At 35.9% G+C, this 21961-nt stretch overlaps 1 protein-coding gene across 1 annotated transcript in view; it reads left to right on the forward strand.

Annotated features, from left to right (window-relative positions):
* The first annotated feature begins 333 nt into the window (after positions 1-333).
* Positions 334-21961, forward strand: part of Cdh12 (cadherin 12) — a 193891-nt gene continuing 172263 nt past the window's right edge. Inside the window, exon 1 of the mRNA XM_045133000.1 lies at positions 334-475. Coding sequence (XP_044988935.1) covers positions 463-475 — 13 coding nt within the window. The 5' untranslated portion in view covers positions 334-462. The remainder of the gene's footprint in view (positions 476-21961) is intronic.

Genomic DNA, 21961 nt, shown 5'->3' on the forward strand with positions numbered 1-21961 from the left:
ATAAAAACACGAACAGCACTATAACATTTTAATTTAGCATGTCTTATATTAAAAATATGCTATGGATATGACATTTTTAAATATGTAGCATCCTGTTAATTCTCTCTCTCTCTCTCTCTCTCTCTCTCTCTCTCTCTCTCTCTCTCTCTCTCTCTCTCTCTCTCTCTCTCTCTCTCTTAGCTCCATTCTGATTTGGACAAGGGAGAGGGGACTGTTAAGTACACTCTCTCAGGAGATGGTGCTGGCACTGTTTTTACCATTGATGAAACCACAGGAGATATCCATGCCATCAGGAGCCTGGACAGAGAAGAAAAACCTTTCTACACACTTCGTGCTCAAGCAGTGGACATAGAAACCCGGAAGCCCTTGGAACCAGAGTCTGAATTCATCATCAAAGTGCAGGATATTAATGATAATGAGCCGAGGTTTTTGGATGGACCTTATGTGGCCAGTGTTCCTGAGATGTCCCCTGTGGGTGAGTATGTTGAATTTCTTTCCCATCTGACTCATGCATGCTAATGTAGACACATTATTTATGTGAAATAGAATAGTCTTCAGCTATTGAAATTTTCAATTATTTTCTCAACTTTAAAGAGAACATATAACTTCAGAACATATAACTTTTTTTTTTACTATTTCCAATCTGTTATATTTGATCTCATAGCATCCCTGTATTCTTTATTAAAATTTTTGTTCATTTTTATTTATTTATTTGAGAGCAACAGAAAGAGAAAGAGAGAGAGGGAGAGAGAGAGAGAGAGCATGGGCGTGCCAAAGCCTCCAGCCACTGCAAATGAACTCCAGACACATGCACCCCCTCGTGCATCTGGCTAACGTGGGTCCTGGGGAATCCAGCTTCGAACTATGGTCCTTACACTTCACAGGCAAGCGCTTAACTACTAAGCCATCTCTCCAACCCATCTCTGTATTCTTTAAGTAAAAATTTGTTTAAGAGTTTAACTGTATTGACAATAACTACTATGCACCTGTGAAATTATTATAGTCATTCTTTGAATATGCAGCACTTATTTTGATTTTGACATAGAATTCTCACTGTTCTCTAAGCAACTAGCCTCATGCACCACTTTCATAAAACTTTTAAAAACCCTATTCTTTTAAACCAAGAATATGCTTTATTTGGGCACATTATGTGTTGATACCATCATTTCCCTCCTCCCTACACCCAACCACTGAAGATCCACCTGTGGGTTTTCTGGTATTCCCTATTGGATTGTGGGGTATGTGTTGTGAGAGCAGAATTAAGATATTTGGGGGTGGTTGAGCAATGCCTCTGGGTATAATGTCATAACCTGTGGCAAGTACAGTCTTTCTGCTCCCTCTTTCACAAAATCCCCTTAGCCATGGTGGGTGAGTTTTAAGTCTACTTCAGTTTTAAGCTGTCAGCACCCTCTGCATTTCTGTCTCCTTCACCCTGACCCAGATTTTCAGTCTCACCAGGGAAGCAGCTCTCTTGCTCAACTCACTAAAGCAATGTTTTATCTCCTTGGGTCTTGCTATCTTCTAATAAACAGAAACAAATTCTCCAACAGAGAATTAATTCAGTATAGGTAAAAATATGATAAAGATTGTTAAATTTGTGAGGTTTTGATGGATGAAGCTCCTCTTTTGGCCAAAGACTAGTGGGGACTTTTCTCTGGAGACCATAATCTTAGTCTCCGTGAGATTCTGACCTGGTTCCCAGTTCCAGCCAGGAGTTTCTTTCCAAGGAGGGGATCACTTAGCCAATCAGAAAGCCACTGGTTACCCACCAAGGCTGTTTGGCACCATTGCCCTGGTATATACATCTTGTCAGGCTGTTGGTTTATGAAGAGCTTTGAACTAGCTTGCTCACAGCATTGTTGGCCACTTTCCCCTGGAGTTCATTCTTAAGCCTAAAGTAAACTATCCAACTGTGTCTTTTACTGGACCTAGAAATGGTTCAGAATAGGGAACATTTTATCACTTTGTAGATATCACAGAAATTCCAAATGGGAAGCAGTGTTTCCTTTTAGATATAAGTATCCCATATCACTTATGATTGAAGCAAATAACATGGTGAAATCATTACTGCAAAGACTTTACAAATGCAGTGTAGCAATGACATCATGAAGAACTTTCAGAGTATGGGCTGGGGAGATGGCTCATCATGGAACAATGCTTGCCATACAAGCAGAAAAACCTGAATTCTATCAACAGCATCCACTTAAAAGGCTGGATTGTGGGCTGGAGAGATGGCTTAGCCGTTAAGGGACTTACCAGTGAAGTCTAAGAACCTAGGTTTGATTTGCCAGTACCAACATAAACCAGATGCATCAGGTAGTGCATAGAGTTAATTTGTAGTGCCTGGAGACCTTGTTGCATACCTTCTCACTCTCTCTCTTTCAAATAAATAAATGAATAGTAAGATATTTTAAAATGCTGGGTGTGTACCCACATGCCTTTAACCATAGTTCTGAAGGTGGCAGAAAGGCAAATCACTCAGACTCACTGGTCAATCAGTCTGATAAAATCTGGCAGTGCAGAGGTAAGGAAGAGAATACTCCCTGGGGGTAAATTGAAAGAGTGATCAAGATGGATACCTAATGATGCATTATGGACTCTGTACATGTGTGCACACCTCTACATAAACTATATGCACACACAGTTTAAAGAAAGGAACTTAAATTTGAATTGGGTGTGGTGGTGCATGCCTGCAAAGTATTTGGAATTGGAGGCAAAATGAAGAGATCAAGACCATATTTGATTTCTTAGTGAATTTGAATGAAGCCTAGATTACATGAGACCCTATGTCAATAATAGTAACCCTAATAAAAATGTGTAAAAGAGTTTAAATTTGATATAAGTTGACAATTCATTATTAGCTTAATTTGGGAAAGCCCTGGAAATTTTATTATATGGTTTATCAAATTAAAGCTTCTACCACTAATGAAAATTTGGAAATTCTACATTATGCTAGTTACTACTTTATCACTATTGCCATATTCCAGTTATTTACAGTACAGTGTAATTTCTAGACATTTCCATTACACTAAGAAAATAATGTTCTTTTACAAGTTAAAACTTAAAACATGTGTTTTACTTTGTTAATATTTCCTGAGTCTGGTATTTTTCAGAGGGTCTCTGCTGTCCCAACTACTGTCAGGTGGTACAATGAAGATTATACACACACACTGCTCAGAAGGTGGGCTTGGTTAGTTGATATAGAACCTGACACATGTGTTTACTATAAAAATTTCAAAACATTTTTATAAAATGTAAATTTGCTTATGTGAACTTACAAGGCTTTCAGAGAGCATAGTCTCTCAAAAAACTTAAAAGCCAGCTGAAAGTAGTATTCCACTTAAGATTTCAAATTTATTTTAAAGAATTTTCTTGCTGGGCGTGGTGGCACACACTTCTATTCCTAGAACTCGTGAAGCAGAGGTAGGAGGAGCACTATAAGTTCAGCCTAGGCTAGAGTGAAATAAATAAATAAATGAATGAATAAATAAATAAATAATTTTTAAAAAGTAAAAGATAAACCAAAAGGAAAGAAAAAAATAAAAAAGAAGGATTTTCTTGAGAAATTTAAGATATGAACATTTTACCAAATTGTCACAGTCCCATCTGGTCCCTTCATCACTGAGAGATCTTCACAGTGGAGGCATCAATAATTACTCTGGGGTCATAAAAGTACCAGTCAGTTCCAGTGTGGAGCATAATGCCTTAGAATACACATTACCACACTGTGGCTCTTAAAGTCTTTTGTGCCCTCTTCCAAAATAGTTCCTGAATCCTGGAAGATGTGTGAGGTGATTCCTTGATTTTTACGGTGTAGGCAGCCTCTTCTTTCCTGTTCTGATGAGTTTTGTGTCACCTCAATGTCCACTGTCATCTCGCTGAAGAAGTTCTCAGGCTAGCAGTGTGACCAGTGCTCATCTGTAATCCACCACTCCCTCTGCAATGTTCCCTGGGCTGTGGAGTGTGACAGAGATGATACCTCCAGGGCTAGCCACTCAGCTTTCTGGTGTTGTCGTTCTGATGAATCTTGGGTCCCGCAGTGGTCTCCATCATCTGGTAAAGCAGGTTCTCTAAACCAAAAATGAGAGGAGCATTGAGGAATAGGGATGAACATATACATTTAGTTTACACATGTGCATAGTGAGGCCTGCACCTCGTGGCCATTTTCTAATGCACGTAGCTGTGATTTTTCCTCACAGTGTTATGATGGCTACAATATGAAGTGCAATTGGAAGATGCACGTTCATTAGAACATCGTCACAAAAGATAGCGTAGCCCACATTTCTGATATTTCAGAAGGAGAAAAGTGTAACAGTGAAATACTTGAAATAGAGGCTTTTATGAAGAAAATACTATTTAGTATTCAGCCTATTTTGTGTAAATTAGGTATATCAGTATGAGTTCAGGGCTTTAAGTGACTCTTTTAAAACAAAAGCAACATTACTGAGCACACATTTCTCTACAATGTTAGAAAAATCCTGTCTCGTTGGATAAACAATTAAGTCTTTTGTTGTGTTGATTAAGATTAAAGAGTAGAACATGGACAAGTGAAAGCCTTAAGGAATTTGTGGCTCATACTAAAAAGAAACTAATGAGGAAAAACAGGTGAAATAATAGAGTTAATCTAGATTTTGCAGCATTGGGATGAAACATGATATATTGTGCTATCACAAGAATCTGGAAAGATCTATATTGATGGCTCTAATCAACTAAGAAATATTTTTTTCTTCAGTTTTTCTGCTATGTGATCTAAGTGATTTCTTTTCTACATTTTCCTGGACTGTTTAATATTATTTTTTATTTAATACCCAATGTCACTTTGCATGTTATATTGACCATTTAACCATTGTTTCAAAATACCATGCTATCATTTATAGATAACTATTTTTGAGGTTATTTTTATGAATTTACATTTTCCCCATTATTATCATTGGAGTTATTTCAAGAGAAACATAAAATAAACCAATTTAAAATACATGTAAAATAAAAAAAAAAACAGAAATAAAAAAAATGGAGCTGGAAGGATGGCCTTGTGGTTAAGGCATTTGCCTACAAAGTTGAGGAGCTGGGTTTGATTCTTTAGGTCCCATGTAGGCCAGATGCACAAAGTGGAGTTCATTTGCAGTGGTTGGGGCCCTGATATGCCCATTCTCTCTGTCTCTCTTCTCTCCCTATCTCTGTGCTTGCAAATAAATAATAATAAAGAAATGAAATACATATAAGCATGACCAGAGAAAATGATTCATACATATGGAAAATGCATAATGTATGGCATTGATTTACATAATGAACATACACTAATTATAAAGGTAAAACTGTACCTGTGAAAACCTGTATTTTAAAAAGAGAACAGAAAATGAGGAAACTTCAGCCTACTGAGCAAACTATGATGCAAATGTAAATTTAGCAATAATGGATTATACACTGGAAATGATGTTCAAAATACTTGAAATGGAAACCAACTAAAAAGTGAAAATTGCAAGAGCCATCATGGGCAAATTGAGAAAAGTGGTAAGCAGTTGAGATTTCAGAAGCAAATTAATATGTAAGACATAACAAAGTGCAATGTACTTAACTCCCAGCTGAAAAATTGTATCTAATCTATGAATTGTTTGAGGGAAAGGTCAATCTGCTGCTCACTCCTGCTCCATCCAACGTACCATGGAAGCAATGCTCAGAGATAAAGTGCTCTTTGCTTTGACCTAAGGAAATTACTTCATGATCCAGACAGTCCTCCACTCAGCACTAGTCCTTGGAGACACATTTGGGCTTTATGAATGTGCTCTTAATTCTTTAAAATCATGAGCAGAGCAATGAATTACAATAATGGGCCCTCTTTAATACCTCACGATTATGCACCCTTGGAGGACAGCTTCAGTTACTTGTACTGCCAGGCGGGTAGGTCCCAGTGCTTCAATCAGCGTTTAAAGTGTTTCCTCTCCCTCCGCCTCGCTAAGTCATCTGGGGCAGCTCATGGGCTTATTCACAAGAAGGCCTCAGTAACAAGGTTTACAGTTGTCAGTTGTGAATCATGCATTTATGAACTGAATCTTAACTTTGCCTATGTCGCCATCTGTTACCAGAGGGGAATTGCTATGCACTGGTACCCTTCGGTGTATGTGTCCGTTGCAAAAGCTTCATTCACAACTGGTTGCTCTATTTCATTAGACAGTGAGAAGCCATGCCAAAATGAAAGATTTTGAGTATGCTTAAAATTATAGATTGCATGATTTTTATAATTTGGGGATATTTAAACATTCACACCAACTTATTATTTCAGTGCTGCCCTAAGGAGGAAATGTTCTTCTATCCCATTATACGGCACAGGGGTCACAAGAAGTTTAGGCACCAAACTGTCATTTATCTTTAATTTATGACAAGTAGCAATAGCTTTGTTGGAACCTTAGGGAGAAAATATTAGACTATTTCCTAACTATAATGGCATGCTTCTTGTTTAAACAAAACACAGTTTGTAAGCTTAGGAATCTGGACTCTAAGCCTTAGACTCCATTAATTGATTGTCAGAATAGTTTTATATAATAAAAGTTCAGGTTCAACATCACATATTAGTGGTAGGAATTTATACACAATTTAATGCATATTTTATATAGTATTTCTTTGAGTTGGAATTTGTTTATTTCTGGCCTCCATAACCATAACACTTGTAAAGACTTCAGTCTAGTTATAAGACTATTTTGGATTTATGTGATTTCAAACAGTGTAAAATAAAGATATGCATTATTTTCAAAAAAAAAATGAGAGAATACATGCTATCACCTCCCAATCATTATTCTATTGTGTATTACATGATCCATACTCTAATCAAAGGCTTCATTCTTGATAAATAGAAGTCTGTTTACACACTTATTCCTGGAATTAACAGTAGTCCTCCATCACTTTCTACATGGAGCGGTTCGATTTTGATTGCTCCTGCCTGGTTTAATTGTGAGAAGTCAGTCCAAATATTGTGTGTCTTTTCCTGATCACCAGTCCACTCCCCCTCTCTAGTGTGTCTTTCTGTCCTTGATAAACCATCTCTATTTCTATTATCTTAAAGCAGTAAGCCCAGTCTTCATTCAGGTACTTGGAATGCTCAGGAACAGGAATTCTGGGAAGCTGTGCTCTAAGAGGACTTTCTTACAATTAGTGTGCCACGACCTATCCTCAGGCCAGCCTGATTCAAGATGCCATGGAGGGAGGGACTGATCATCTAAGCCAACTACATAGGCTACCTGAATTTTGCTCAAATTGACTTAAAAATATGTCATACCAATTATATCAATTTCCAGACATACCCAGGACACAATAGTGAGATACACATGAAATAATTTCTATAGACAGATCTGCTGAAAAAGGGAGATAATGAGCATCACAAAGGGGTCATGGACATATCACAGTTCAGCAATCTGATGAGTGGTAGGAATGTCATCTGACTAGGATCAATACTACTATATTTTCTACAATCCTGAAGTCCACATCCATCGTTCCTTTCTTAGCCATCCTTAATTTCATGCAATGTATCAGGCAATCTCAACAAAATGTGAGTGTTCAGCTTGTTTGACTTGAATGAGTAATGAGCCTTTGCAATGAGTTGAGTTTCATTAACATTGCTCAGTTCAGTTTATGTGATCAATTTACTCATACTAGTGGGTTTTGATTCTCTTACCTGAAAATCAGCTAAAATAATTCCTTATTCTCACGTCTAGTAGAAGAAGGAAAGAGCGGTCAGGAGAGATGGCTCAGCAGTTAAGGTCCTTCCTGTAAAGCCTAAGAACCCAGGTTTGCGTCCCCAGGACCCATGTAAGCCAGCTGAACATGATAGTGCATGCCTCTAGAGTTCATTTGTAGTGGCTGGTGTCCCTATCATGCCCATTCTCTCTTTCTCTCCCCCCCTCTCTCTCTCAATAAAATATTTTCAAGTAAGTAGTAGTATAAGGAGAAACTTTGTGTGCACTTGTCACTGCCCCTGGAGAATTCTCTTTGAAATGAAGAAGGATCCAGTAACATTCTGAGGATCAGTTTCACAAAAATAGCTAGAGAAAATTGAAGTCTCACAACTCCCAGCTAATTATCATTTTCCCTTTTCTCATATAAGCAGTCCTCCTTCTGACACAGGAAACTCAATATTAGCCGTCATCATCCTTTCTATAGACTAACCAAATTTATTTAAAAATCTAATAGACTTTTTTTGTAGTCCAATTTATGTTTCCTTTGGAGCAGAGGACTCTTTTTTACCTTAATGTGTGGAGACAAGCTGTTGATCTGTGAGAAACACCAATTATCAGATTCCATTTGTGCTGAACATTCTGCTGAGTGGTGTTAACACATTTGACGAAATTGAGCCGAGCCTCCTGTGTCAGCCTGGATGTGTGCACAGTACACAGCCCGGCACCGCTCATGGGAGGGCCACAGGATGCTGGGCCTGTGTGTTTGGGGAGCATTTCGTTGCTGCGTTTGATTCCTGTGCTTTTATTAGTGGTGCAATCGCAAAAGGCAATGCCACTGACAGTTTGTGGGCAGCCTTGAGAGAAATGTAGGAATTGTTTTAGGAGCCGCACAATGTGTCCCTGGCCATAAAGCATGCCGCACTGATAGTCACTTTCAGAGTCGCTGATCAGCAGTAAATGTTACAAATTAACAAGAAGTTTCTCTTATCCTAAACTGCCAAATGACTCTAAGTATAAATATATTTTACAGAGAGTTGCTTCTCAGCCACAGAATGGTACAAACATTAAATATATTTTGAGACTATTACTCCTTCCCTGGCCTCCAAGTGGCTGTAAACATTAAATATGTTTTATAAAAATGGCTCTGCCAGCTACTGGCAGGATAGGTTTGAACATTATTTTTCTTTAAAGTTGCCTTCCAACTGTGGGGCTGTTTTCACTTATTTGCTCAATTTTTATCTATATTTTGTACACAAAAGCAGGTAAGAGGCTGCCTTAGCCCAATTGTCCACTGCTTTGTGAAAAGTAGTCATTGGAGAGCAGCAGTCGTGGGAATACAAAGCCTGGCTGGGCATTAGAGTGTGCTGAGGTTCAACTGGGTTGACTGGACCTCGCACAGAGACAGATGTCAGTTCTGCATTCTGCAATCATCTGTTTGTCTCTCATTGTGTAATGTGCCCAAGTAAAAGCACGGACACACACTACCATTGGCACTGGAGAAAATAGTACCTTGGAAGCAGACAGTGAGGAATTATACTCGTTAATCAAGAAGAAAATAGCCCATGAAGGGAGCACTCTCAGGGGCAAAATGGCAGGGTGTTAAGCTCATGAGATCTTCAACCTATATATTACAAGGACACGAGATCCTTGTCTGGAAATCGTGTGGTTCAAATATATACATTTTAAGGATAGTGAAGAAGAGGCCATGGTGACCTCGCAGGCTGGCTTTGAACTTACAGTGATCCTCCTACCTCAGCCTCCCAAACGGTGGGATTAAAGGTGTGCACCACCATGCAAAGGTCTTGTTTTTGTTTTGTTTTGTTTTTAATATATATTTTTATTTTTATTTATTGATTTATTTGACAGAGAAAGAGGGAGACAGAGAGAGAATGGGGGCATCAGGGCTTCCAACCACTACAAACGAACTCCAGATGTGAGACATTTATTCTACCCACAACTGTGGGCTAACTCCAGAATGCATGACCTATGTACCTCAACAAGGAGGGCAAGGGGAGGGGGTAGGTCATGGATGAGCCTAATAATGGTACCAAACTGACTGTATTTGCTGAATACAAAACTAATTAATAAAAATAAAAATAAAAAAAGAAGAGGCTATGGCACAAAGTTTCATCCCTGTGAAACCCAGAGCTGAAATGTGTTCATTTTAATAAAATTCACATGGAAATGAGACCATTCCAAAGGAATCAGCTCTGTCATCCTTGGCATCATCATCACATCAAATAGTCACATATGCCTTGCTTTCTATAGAATCCCATGGTTTCCAAATTAAATATTCTATTTTCCTAGATGTTTTATTCTAAAAATATGTCTGACAGAATCAAACATTAAGCAGATACCCATTACAGGCAGGGTCTTGGTCTCAAACAGCAAGAAAAAACAGGAGACATCTTCAGAATATAATATTAGGGTAAATTACTCAAATAATACTATTTCCAAGTCTGACTAAAGCTAGAGAAAAATCACAGGTAATAACTTTTACAAATAATTAACAAAAAAAATGTGATGCTATTTGTTTATTTGGCAAAGGCACAGGAAGGACAAGAAATATGTCAGTTAAATTGTCAACAATGTTCATCTTGTCTCTGGGAAAAATCACTGTAAGGGGATAATTTTCTAAAATGTTTTGATAGGCAAAGGTGTCAAAATCTGATTCGTGACTGTAGAATTCAAATGAAAGACAAAGCAATTGGTGGCAGCCTGTCCAAACGTTTTCCTTCATGCTTTTGTTTCTTCTCTCTTTGCTGTGTTCAATCAAGTACACACTATGTAACAAGGAAATAATTCATGCTAAAAAATTTGTTACCATAAGTATTTAGTAACAATTCCATTACAATATACTCCTATTTCTCTGACTTATTAAAAAATACAATTACTGTTTCTGAATCTGTAATTTTTGCATAAATAATTACTGTTTCTGTTGAGCACTAATTGCCTATTTATCAAAAAACTCAGATCATAGAAATTTATCCATATTCATACACACACACACACACACCCATATATATAGCTACTTTCTTAAATTTTCAGATATGATGTCTATCTGTACCTCTTGCCTTTGTTACTTAAGTGCTGAAATAACAGGCATGTCCAAACATGCCTAACATATGTTGATATTTCTATAGCCAAAAATATTCATTTGATATTTATTTCTATTTTAATTTATGTTTTGGCTATGGGGTTAGGATGTGTGCATGTATTGAGGCAAGAAAGCTACATATGGAATCTTCTTCAGTCTTTTTCCACCTCATTTTAGAGACAGGACCTTGCAATGAAGACAGAGCTCACTGTTTTGGCTACATTCACAATCCAACAAACCCCATCTCTCCAACTTTGGGATTATAAGCACTTGCCACCATGCATTTGCATGGCTACTCTGGGTTTGAAATGTGGCTCACATGCTTTCTAGACAAACACTTCACCCACTGAACTCTCTAGTTATTCACTGGGTATGTAAAGTGAGGGTTTATTATTCCCATCATGTCATTTGAGTGAACACATTTATGTATGCATGACACCCTCCCCTCACCCAATTCATCAAGAACAAGGCATACTGTAAACTAGCATCACAGAAGCAGATGTAGGAGAAGCCAAGTTTCACTAGAGTAAAATATTTAGAGTACTATTTTTCTGCAATATAATTGATTGGTAAATAGCAAAAGAAAGAACACATACAATTTATTCTGTAAGTCTTCAAGTATTTTTCTCATGATGGGGACTTGTGGGAAGACTTCAGTGAAGGTAATTGGGCAAGACAGGATCAAGGACAGAGGTGCTTTCACAACACCAGTATTATGGGATTGGAACACTGGAGGGGTATGGGAGCAAGACTGGACTCTGGGACCTAGGACTCTCCAGTCTTGAGTCCTTGTCCATGTTTAGCCAAGAATTTGAAAACACAGGCCCTGAGAAAAGTAAGGAGGATTTACTCTAAGAGTGGAAATAGGAGAGGAGAAAAGTTAGCAAAGTTCCAAGCCAAGAGATTGCCCTCCCCTTCCAGTGTAGATGAAAAGAGAAAAGACAAGGCAAAAATTTCTCACAGGAGGATGGAGACATGACTAGGCTTGTGTAACCTTCTTGCCCAAGTTGGACTCCCCAGTACCTACATAGAGGCAGATGCACAAAATGATCCGTCTGCAGAGTCTGGGAGTCTTTTCCATTGGCCAGAGACCCTGTCATGGCCAAACTCCTCTCTCTCTCTCTCTCTTTCTCTCTTTTATAATCTCTTTCTGTGTGTCATAAATAAGTAAGTATTTCTTTAATCTCTCTCAAAAAAGGTGGGGCTGGAGAGAGATTGCTTAGTGGTTAAAGCACTTGCCTGTGAAGCTTAAGGATCCAGGATCGATTCCCTAACACCCATACAAGCCAGATGCACATGGTGGCCTATGATCGTCTGGAGTTCATTTGCAGTGGCTAGAGGACCTGGGCGCCCATCCTCTCTCTCTTTCTCTTCTCTCTCTCTCTCTCTCTCAAGCGATTTAAAAAAAAAAAAAATCTATCACATATATGGAGACTTGGCTCGGGTCCATTTATTGTACTCGGGTACCCAATAAATATGTATGTTAAGGCTCTGGATTGGTAGATGGGCCAGGAAACCCAGGAATGGCCTGACACTGGTGGTATGAAGCACCAGGAAGTTCTCCTTCTTACAGCTGTCTTACTACACTCAGTCAGACTGGAGTTCTGGTTTGGCCAGAGGAGGCAGGGTGGAATCTATGTTTCTTTGGTCCAGTCCCTTGCTGAATACCTGCAAAATGAAGCTACCTTGCTCCTAATCACTATCAGTGTGAAGCCCTTGTGCTGAGATCCCCAAGGAAAGGGTTGTCCTGTGAAACATCTCTGCACTGTCACTGGTGTTAGTACAATTCAAAGAAATACTGATTAAATACAAAACAAACAACCAAACAACAACAAAAACTCTCCTAGAAAGGTTTAAATGGCAGTTTCCGCCTTTCCTCCTTTGTTTCCCTGATATAAGGTTTGAGATTTGGAAGAATTATCTGTTTTCATTGTTCCATAGGTAGAATCTCACTATGCTGCCAATGCTGGCTTCAAACTTTTGATTCTCCTATCCCAGCTGGGTTTGGGTAAGTGTTGTGATAACAGACGTGTGTCACCACAGTGGACAGTTAGGACTAGTATGTTCAATTGCATTTTTCCAGTTTTTGTATTTAAAATTGTTCCTAATAACTCACTCATGCTTAGTCAAGAATTACCACTTAAACAAAACATTAGAATAATAATTCAGGGGACACTATAGAGTTATATAGCCATAAATAATGAGGAGAAATATTGTAAAACATGTATAGTAGATGATGTGAATAGTCACGACTTACAATTTGAATTTATAAAAACCTCAAAATTTATTCTTCACTCAAGAATATGATTGAAATGCTACAATGAAGCAATTACACACAGTACCATGGAAGGTTAAGAAGAGTTTTGGCAGACTAATGAGTAATGAACTTCTGAAAGACATGAATCATACTAAATACGATATCCAAAATAACTAGTAGTGTTTTTAAATTTTAATGGGATTGTCAATGTAGAAATCTAGAAATCACAAACAATGCATGCACACAGTATAGAAATGACAATTATGTAGCAGTAGGTAATTATTCATGTGAACACTAATAAAAATAAAAAGTGAAAAGTATAACAACCTCCTTCTAAAAACAAAACCACACATATAACAAGTATACAGTAGATATTTATCACTATCATGGAATGAATCATAACTATAGTGATGATCATATATAAGTAGGCTGTTAACTTATATTTCCTTGGTTGGGCTACTGTAATAATTTACTATAGACTGTATATAGCAAATCAAAGTGTATTAACAGAGTATAGGAGGTTATAAGTCAAAGAATGGATTACATCTGAAAATTGTGAAAAAGTTCTCTGCATCCCTTCTTGACACATATGATTGTCTCTTTGTTTGCATTATATTCTTCTGATTGGAATGTTTATGTCTCCCTCTTTGTAAGAACTTTGTTCACATTAGGTAAAACCCAACCCTCATAAATTCAACTTAACTTGCCTAACTCTATAAATAGCATATCTTAAAAAAATATCATTGTTTTACATAGAAAGTGTGGGGACTTTGGGCTGGAGAGATGGCTTAGCGGTTAAGCGCTTGCCTGTGAAGCCTATGGACCCAGGTTCGAGGCTCAATTCCCCAGGACCCACGTTAGCCAGATGCACAAGGGGGCGCACGCATCTGAAGTTCGTTTGCAGTGGCTGGAGGCCCTGGCACGCCCATTCTCTCTCTCTCTTTCTCTCTCTCTCTCTCTCTGCCTCTTTCTCTCTCTGTGTCACTTTCAAATAAATAAATAAAATTGAACAAAAAAAAAATAAAAAAGAAGAAAGTGTGGGGAATTAATTCATTTTAGGAGATACTATTCAATACACAATATATTTAAATTTAAGAAGTAATAATTTCAATAATAATACTATTCACATTTCATAGTTTTGTTAAAATAATGAAATCTATGCTGTTAACCATGAGCGTCTTTTAAAAATGGAGAAGTGGATTAAGAAGAAACGGAATGAATGAAAATATATACTACTGACAACTTGTTAATAATAGTTATATTCAGAACATTAACAGAGTTAAAATGGAATATTTTGTGATGAGTAGTGGTTATTCTTTTAGACATCATTGCAAACCTCATTGTTTATATACCTAATATCAAAGTATCCAAAAGTGAAATGTAAATGTAAAATTAATTGGAGAAACAGAAAACTTTTAATTAAATTAGATTCTCAGTCACATGAAATTAATAAATGAATAAAAATTAATGCATGTTTGCATTATTTTAATACTATGAAGCATTAAAACATAATTTTAATTATAGACTACTACACAGAATTCACACTTACCTTTAAATCAAATATATAATTTACATGAGTCATTTATCAAAGAATAGGTACTGTTACAAGATGAAAAATGTCAATAAATATCAAACATTTCAACTTTCTCTTCAGAACTGAGAAGCAGTCCTCACTACTAGGATAGTGGTTTACTTATCATATGTGTTTTTGAAAACTCACTAAGTAAAATACTTAAATTGCAAGAGTATTGTTCTATTTATTTTTAAAATATTTTTATTTGTGTTTTTGGAAATCAGAGAGAGATAGAAGACAGAGAATGGGCTTACCAAGGCCTCTAGCCTCTGCAGATAAACTGCATCCACCACTTTGTGCATTAAGCTTTATGTCGGTACAGGGAAATCAAACATGGGCCATACAGGTCATTAGCTTTATAGGCAAGTGACTTAACCACTAAGCCATCACCCTGCCTAGTCTATTCATTTTTAAATCTTTATTTTACAAACAAATGTCTGATATTTGATTATCTTTTTCTTATGTTTATGTGTGGTATGTGTCATAGGTGTGTAGGGTGTGTGTGTTATGTATTGTGTGTGATCCAGATAATCTTTTTATTTTATTTATTAAAGAGGGAGAAAGAAAGAAAGATACAGAGGCAAATAGAAAGAATGGTCATGTCAGGACCATTAACAAATAAATTCTAGACACATGTGCCACCTTGTACATTTGGTTTATGTGGGTCCTGGGGACTTGAACATGGGTCCTTGCAATTTGCAGGCAAGTACCTTACCCTCCAGACCACGAAAAACTTACTGACATATTCTTAGCATCTGAATTTTATAAGCAATTTGACTGTGATTTGAAATTACATATTTTCCAATTTTAATATATATAACTGGACTGTGTATGGATTAAAAATCTAATAGATAAAATTTGAGCAAATTTGTAATTTTGGGCTATTTGCCTGGCTGGTATGAATGACACTCTGGTTTTAATCAACTGTACACACACACACACACACACACACACACACACACACACACACACACTTACACACACATCTAATAGTAATGGATATCTGTAATCAGCTTTCAGTTTTCTTATCCATGATCCACAACATACCTTCCTGTATATCAACATCACCATAAATGTATTCTGTATCTTCTAGGACAAGATCTTTGCCCAAACAAACCAATCATGTTATTTGTACAATTTTCTTGCCTCTTCTAATATCTTCCTATTCTTCCATTTTTTTTCTTACATTTAATAGAAGATAAGAAGTTTGCCCTCAAATATAATTAAATTGTACCTGGAGAAAGAAAGCTACTGAGACAAGCCAACCCTCAAATCAATTAACTGATCTCTCCCTCTTTCAAACATATATCAGTTTTTCCTGTAGGTGTAAAATCCCTCTTATGTGCTAATTAAAAAATAAGAAGCAGAGAGAGGTTCTGGTAGTGAAAAACAATACAAAGATTAAAATGAAGCCTGATATCTGAATATTGGATTGACATTTTATTTCTTGGTGCTCACTTAAATAAAGTTATACTTATGCATGTACATATGCATATATTATTAATATTTCATTCAAGTATAGTATGGACAAGGTAGTATGTTTAATAATTATCATTCAAAAGTAAATAGATAGATGAAAGAGAGAGAAAGATAGTGAGATAGATGATAGAATAGATTATAGATTATTAGTATATAGATAACAAATGACAATATAGAGCTAATAATGGAAGCTCAATATGACAAATTAACAGTTTAACATGAACATAGTGCTTAGAATAATGTCTGGCAAGTGGTTAAATTTCATGTTAAAATTCCCTGCAATATGACCTATACCTAGATTTTAGTCACAGTAATGTTATCATTCCTATTAACATAGTTACAAAGAGTATCCTTAGAAAGTCTGAAAAGTGTCCCAGTTCATTTGAGAGAATGAATTATGCAACTCCCTTGTGTATTGTGTTTTCAAATTTATGTGAGTCATCAGTTTGCAAAGTTCCACTCAGTTCTTTATATATTATCAGAACCCTTCACTCTGCTGATCACCAGATGAAACTTCTGTTCCAGGGCTATTTTGTGAATTAGAGCAGAAATATTGAATTCTAATTCTTTGTAATGAAACCAGGAGCAGTAGACAGGCAGTCAGGACATGTACATAAATATGCTTAGAATATTACTTTTCATTTCAAACATCAGCTCTTATAGTAATTAAAACAGGACACAGCTCAGTTTTCTCCATTGAGAGGAGTTAGACTGAGACTAAATTATCTATAAACATCAACCTAAAACCTGGTTCTGATACCATGTGTAAATAAACATGGTAATTCAAAGTATGTGAATAAAAACATGGAGGAACATATGGATGTAAGCCAAAACTTAAAACTCTTATATTTATTGATAAGCAGGACTGGATTATTAGATGTCTCAAATGAGCAACTACATGTCCCTCACATTGGGTTAATTACCTCCTATTGCCATCACAACTCTTAAATTATTTTTGAATATCCTCATATTTTTATATTTGATAAGTTAGTTTATGTTTTGATGTTTATTCTACTAATATTTTGATGAAACATCTCATGTGAGAACAAAAAATAAATAATGGTTAAAGAATAACATTTAAATTTTATACAGTGATATCAGCAATAATTACTCCCATTGCCTGTTTCTTTAGCTGAGTTCATTCATTAGAAAGTGAAGAATAATACATTTATCACCTCTTATACCAGTAAGTTATGAGCAAAAATAGGGTAGTGATATTACTACCAGGTTATAATCTCAGAGTAAAGGTGCATCATTAATGAATCAGTTTAGATTGGGGTCTCTTTTGGTGAATCAGTGTGTTAATACACTAGAATTATAAGATTTTTTTCTCCACAATAAGATTGAGGAAATACCATATAGTATTACTGTCAGGAAAAAAAAAAAAATAAAGTCAACTTTAGTGTTACTAATTGGCTGAATAATGTTGTAAGGATATTTAAATTAAAATGCATATACATATTTTGGATTAAACTGCTTTTAACTCTTGGTAGAAAATAGTACATAACTGTGTCATGCATAGATTAAAAAGTGTCTTTCATACTTAATACCAACCCACCCAAAATCAACTGTAAATTAGGCACTGTATAGAATCATATACTATCACATAGTATTTCACAATTAGATCATACATACATTCTTATGAAAAGACCACTAATTAGATAGACATAAAAGTTACACTGAGATGTTTTGAAAGCTTGTTTCGAATTTTGAATATGTCAATTTATGTAGGTGTCTGCATACTCACACATATATGCAAATATATACTTATGCATGTACATATACATATATTATTAATATTTCATTCAAATAATTAAAATATAGAAATAAAGAGATAGATTAGCAATTAAGGTGTTTGACTGCAAAGCCAAAGGACTTATGCTTGAATCCCCAGGCCCATATTAAGCGAAACACACAACGTGGTGTATGTATCTGGAATTTGTTCCAGTGGCTACAGGGCCTGGTGTGCCCATTCTCTTTCTCTCTATATATATGCTATCTGTCACTGTTTATCTCTCAAGTAAATAAATAATAAAAACCTGGGAAAATTAGAATATAAGAACAAAATAGAGAATTATTTATATATTAGATACATAATACATTATTATTTTCATATATATTATAATAAATTAAGAATCTAAATTTATATCTATTCATTTTAAACATATATAAACTTGAGATTCTGTACTTGCTATAATGTATGGATAACGGCCACTATGGACAGATGGGATCTAGTGAAAAGACTCTACCCTCTGGATGGCATGTCATCCTTGCCATGGCCCGTACGTCCATCCTGAAATCCTTATTATGCTAATACCTCACCCATCACCGTTGGCATAGTTCCTTTCAAACACATCACCATTGGCATATTTACATTCAGCCTCTTCTCACAATCACACGAGTTCTTCCATAATTGCAACGGACTCATCCAGATAATTCAGGGCAATCTTCCTCAATGAAGATCCTTACTTCATTACATTAGCATGTCCCTTTTAGTTATGGTAACTAACACTTTAGTAGGCCAACTAACTGATATGTTGAAATTTGTGAGAACCCTTATAGTGTTTTCTAAAATAATCATAAATAGACATTCTTCAGTTTCCATGGTTGGAAAGAAAATACTTTTGCCGAAGAGTCTATAAGAGGAAATGAGTCTGTCCATACCTGTTTCCATGGAGCTCTAGCAATAGTTACTCCTTTCCTTCTGACTCCAGCAGTAAGAAATTTTGCACAATTAATTCATCATTTGAAGCACTTCTTTTACTGTAATATCAATGCATATGAACCTATTTGGCAAATTACAGATAATGTAGATAATGATAAGTTATTGGTAGATAGATAGATGAGAGATAGATGATAGATGATAGGTAGATAATAGATAGATAGATAGATAGATAGATAGATAGATAGATAGATAGATAGATAGATAGATAGTCAAATATTTTGGTTTAAAATGTCCTAAGGTTTCAACTAATTTCCTTTTATATTAGTTATGTACATACTCAGTGTGTAAACAGCCATGTTGGTACCATCTTCAGCTTCCTTCCTGTCCTTGACCCTCATAAGGGACCCTCCTTATTGAGGATTGTGGGTGGTGCATTGTGGGGGTAGCCATCAATTATGAGGAAGAGGCAATGTCTCTTTCTGATTTAATTTCAATATTGAATATTGGAGTAGAATGTTTTAGTGGAAATGACCAGTTGAAGTTTTCAAGTTGGATTTTAAATATAACTTGACAAAGTATTCATAATTTGAAACATCTTGAGTCAAAACTAATTTAAGGAACTATTTTCTGTAAAATGAAATGTGATTCTATTGCCTTAAGCATGCATCCTATTTGAACCTTTCCTTATCACAATTTCTGTCTTCTCAACAAAGTTGAATAGTATTAGAAACTATTATCTTGTAATAGTTGTCAAACAAGGTCCATTTCTCTTTGATGCTTAGGTAGTCCAGCTTGTCCCACATTTTACTCATAGAGATTATCTTCCCCTCTTAAAGCTTGCCTTTTGGCTGGAGTCAGCTATCTGCAAATTTTTACCTACAAATAGTCATAGGAAGATTTTGAGAATTAGTGCTACTTCTAGTAAGTAAAATAACCTGAAGCTAGCTTGGAGGCAGCAGTGAATATGAAAATGAGTGCACTAACGTTCATTTCAGAAATGTAGCACCTTTTGAAGTGAAGGGGATATTTAAAACCTGGAAGATGTTCACTGTCTCATGAGCATAGTAGATTTTAAACACAAAGATAGAGTTCAAAAAAGTTTGTAGATAAATTTCAGTTTATGTATCATATTAAATACTTTCCCTTTTTTTATTTTTCTACATTCCCTTTTTAACACAGTATTTATTTATTTATGAGAAAGAGGGAAGGAGAGAGAGAGATACCATGAACACATTACTGCTCCAGGGTATCCTGCAACAGCAAACAAACTTCAAGTCTATGCAACACTTTGCACATCTGGCTTTACATGGGCTGTGAAAAATTGAATCTAGACTGTCAGGCTTTGCAAGTAAGTGCCTAACTGCTGAGCCTTCTTTTAAGTTCCTTAAACACTTTTTTTTTCTAAATAAATGTATATGGGAAGAAAACAGGAGGTAAGAAGATTAAGAAGGAAAGGAGAGAGACAGACTCAGATTGAGGGTAAGACAGATGCTTTTCAAATGTACAAATAAACTTTCTGTCATCACCAAACTCGATTAACTTTATAATACTTGAATAATCATATAACAGCATTTACATAGATCACTTTCTGAATAAAAAGTTAAACTTTATTGAGTTTTAAACTTGTGTCTTAAGCTAATATTTTTTCAATAGTACTTGGACATTTTTTAGTCATGACTATGATATTTTTCTGTAATAAACTCTGTTTTGAAATAGATGTGAACTTCCTGAGTCAGGTAAAATGAGCTTCATAACATTTTTGTCTGAGGAAAGAATTTAGACAAATTCCTACATTAATGTCAAATAAATTCAGAGTGTAATTATTTAATTCCTGGAGAAAATGAGACTGAATATTAACACATTTTAAATAAAAATACATTTTCACTGTCCCTAGGATGAAATACAAAGTTCCGTTAGATATTTTGGCAGTTTTCTAAGATAGAGAGTTTATTTCAGTGAATTGCACAGAATCTTATTTCTTATTTTTGTTTATCATTAATACATAATTAAATAACTTCTTTCAGTTTCTTTTGTACTAGAGCATTTTAATTATATGAATAAGGGAAATGGTACCGATTTTACTTAGACATGCCAGTCCACCAGTGTGGGGAAGGCAGCATTTCCACAGAGACCCAACCAAAGGCAGCTGGTGTAATTCTCAAAAGGAGATATTGGTGAACAGATGAGCATCTCATGAGCTGCTCCTTCTCTTGTAACCTGTCTTTGTTACCCAAAGCACACATAACTCAGACATGGCTCTATATAAATTTTATGGGGTCATTTCTTTTTTTGACCTGGAAACTGCTTTCTAATCCTACAGCTACTACCATAGTATTATGCTTAATTTATCACCACAACTATTATAATAGTGCCACAATGCATTTTTGTCTTTAACTCCATGCTCATTCATTTGCAAGTCATTTCTCTGTAATTTAAAAAGCAGACATATTCTTATTCATTGGCAGGAAACATTTCTCATTTACACCCTTTTCACATCATACATGGAGGTAGGACCTGGCCATCAGGACATGTCCTTTCTGTCACCTTCCTGTGTTGTTGACTCAAACTGTCTCTACAGTCCTCTGAGCTATCAGGGCTGCTCAATACTATGATTTGATTCACTTCTGCTTAAATGTTTATTTTCACCCAGATGATGTAATAATCATAATTTCATAAGTCTACTATTAAAATACATTCTCTTTACTAAGATTTCCATGGCACAAGTATATCACAAAATATATCTCTTTGTTTTCTTCTTTATTTCCCTTTCTTTAATGTAAATCACTGAAGCTATACTTTATTTTTTCTTTTGCTTTTATTTATTTGATAGGGAGAGAGTGAGGTGCATAGAGAGAGAATGGATACACAAGGGCCTCCAGCCCCTGCATAAGAATTCCAGATGTGTAAATCCATTTGAGCACATCTGTGGCATTGCACTCTTGCATCACTATATATCTGGGTTATGTGGGACCTGGAGATTCAAATATGAGTTCTTAGACTTCACAGGCAGGCACCTTAACTGCTAAGCCATCTCTCCAACCTTAGCTCTTTTTCAAAACACTTTGTAAAATACTTTATTCTTATTTATTTATTTGAGAGATAGGCAGAGATAGAAAGATAAAGAGAGAGAGAGAGAGAGAGAGAGAGAGAGAGAGAGAGAGAGAGAGAGAGAATGGGCACAACAGGGCTACCAGCCACTGCAAACAAACTCCAGATGTATATG

This window comes from Jaculus jaculus, chromosome 13, assembly GCF_020740685.1.
Source record: "Jaculus jaculus isolate mJacJac1 chromosome 13, mJacJac1.mat.Y.cur, whole genome shotgun sequence".
Classification (NCBI taxonomy): Eukaryota; Metazoa; Chordata; class Mammalia; order Rodentia; family Dipodidae; genus Jaculus; species Jaculus jaculus.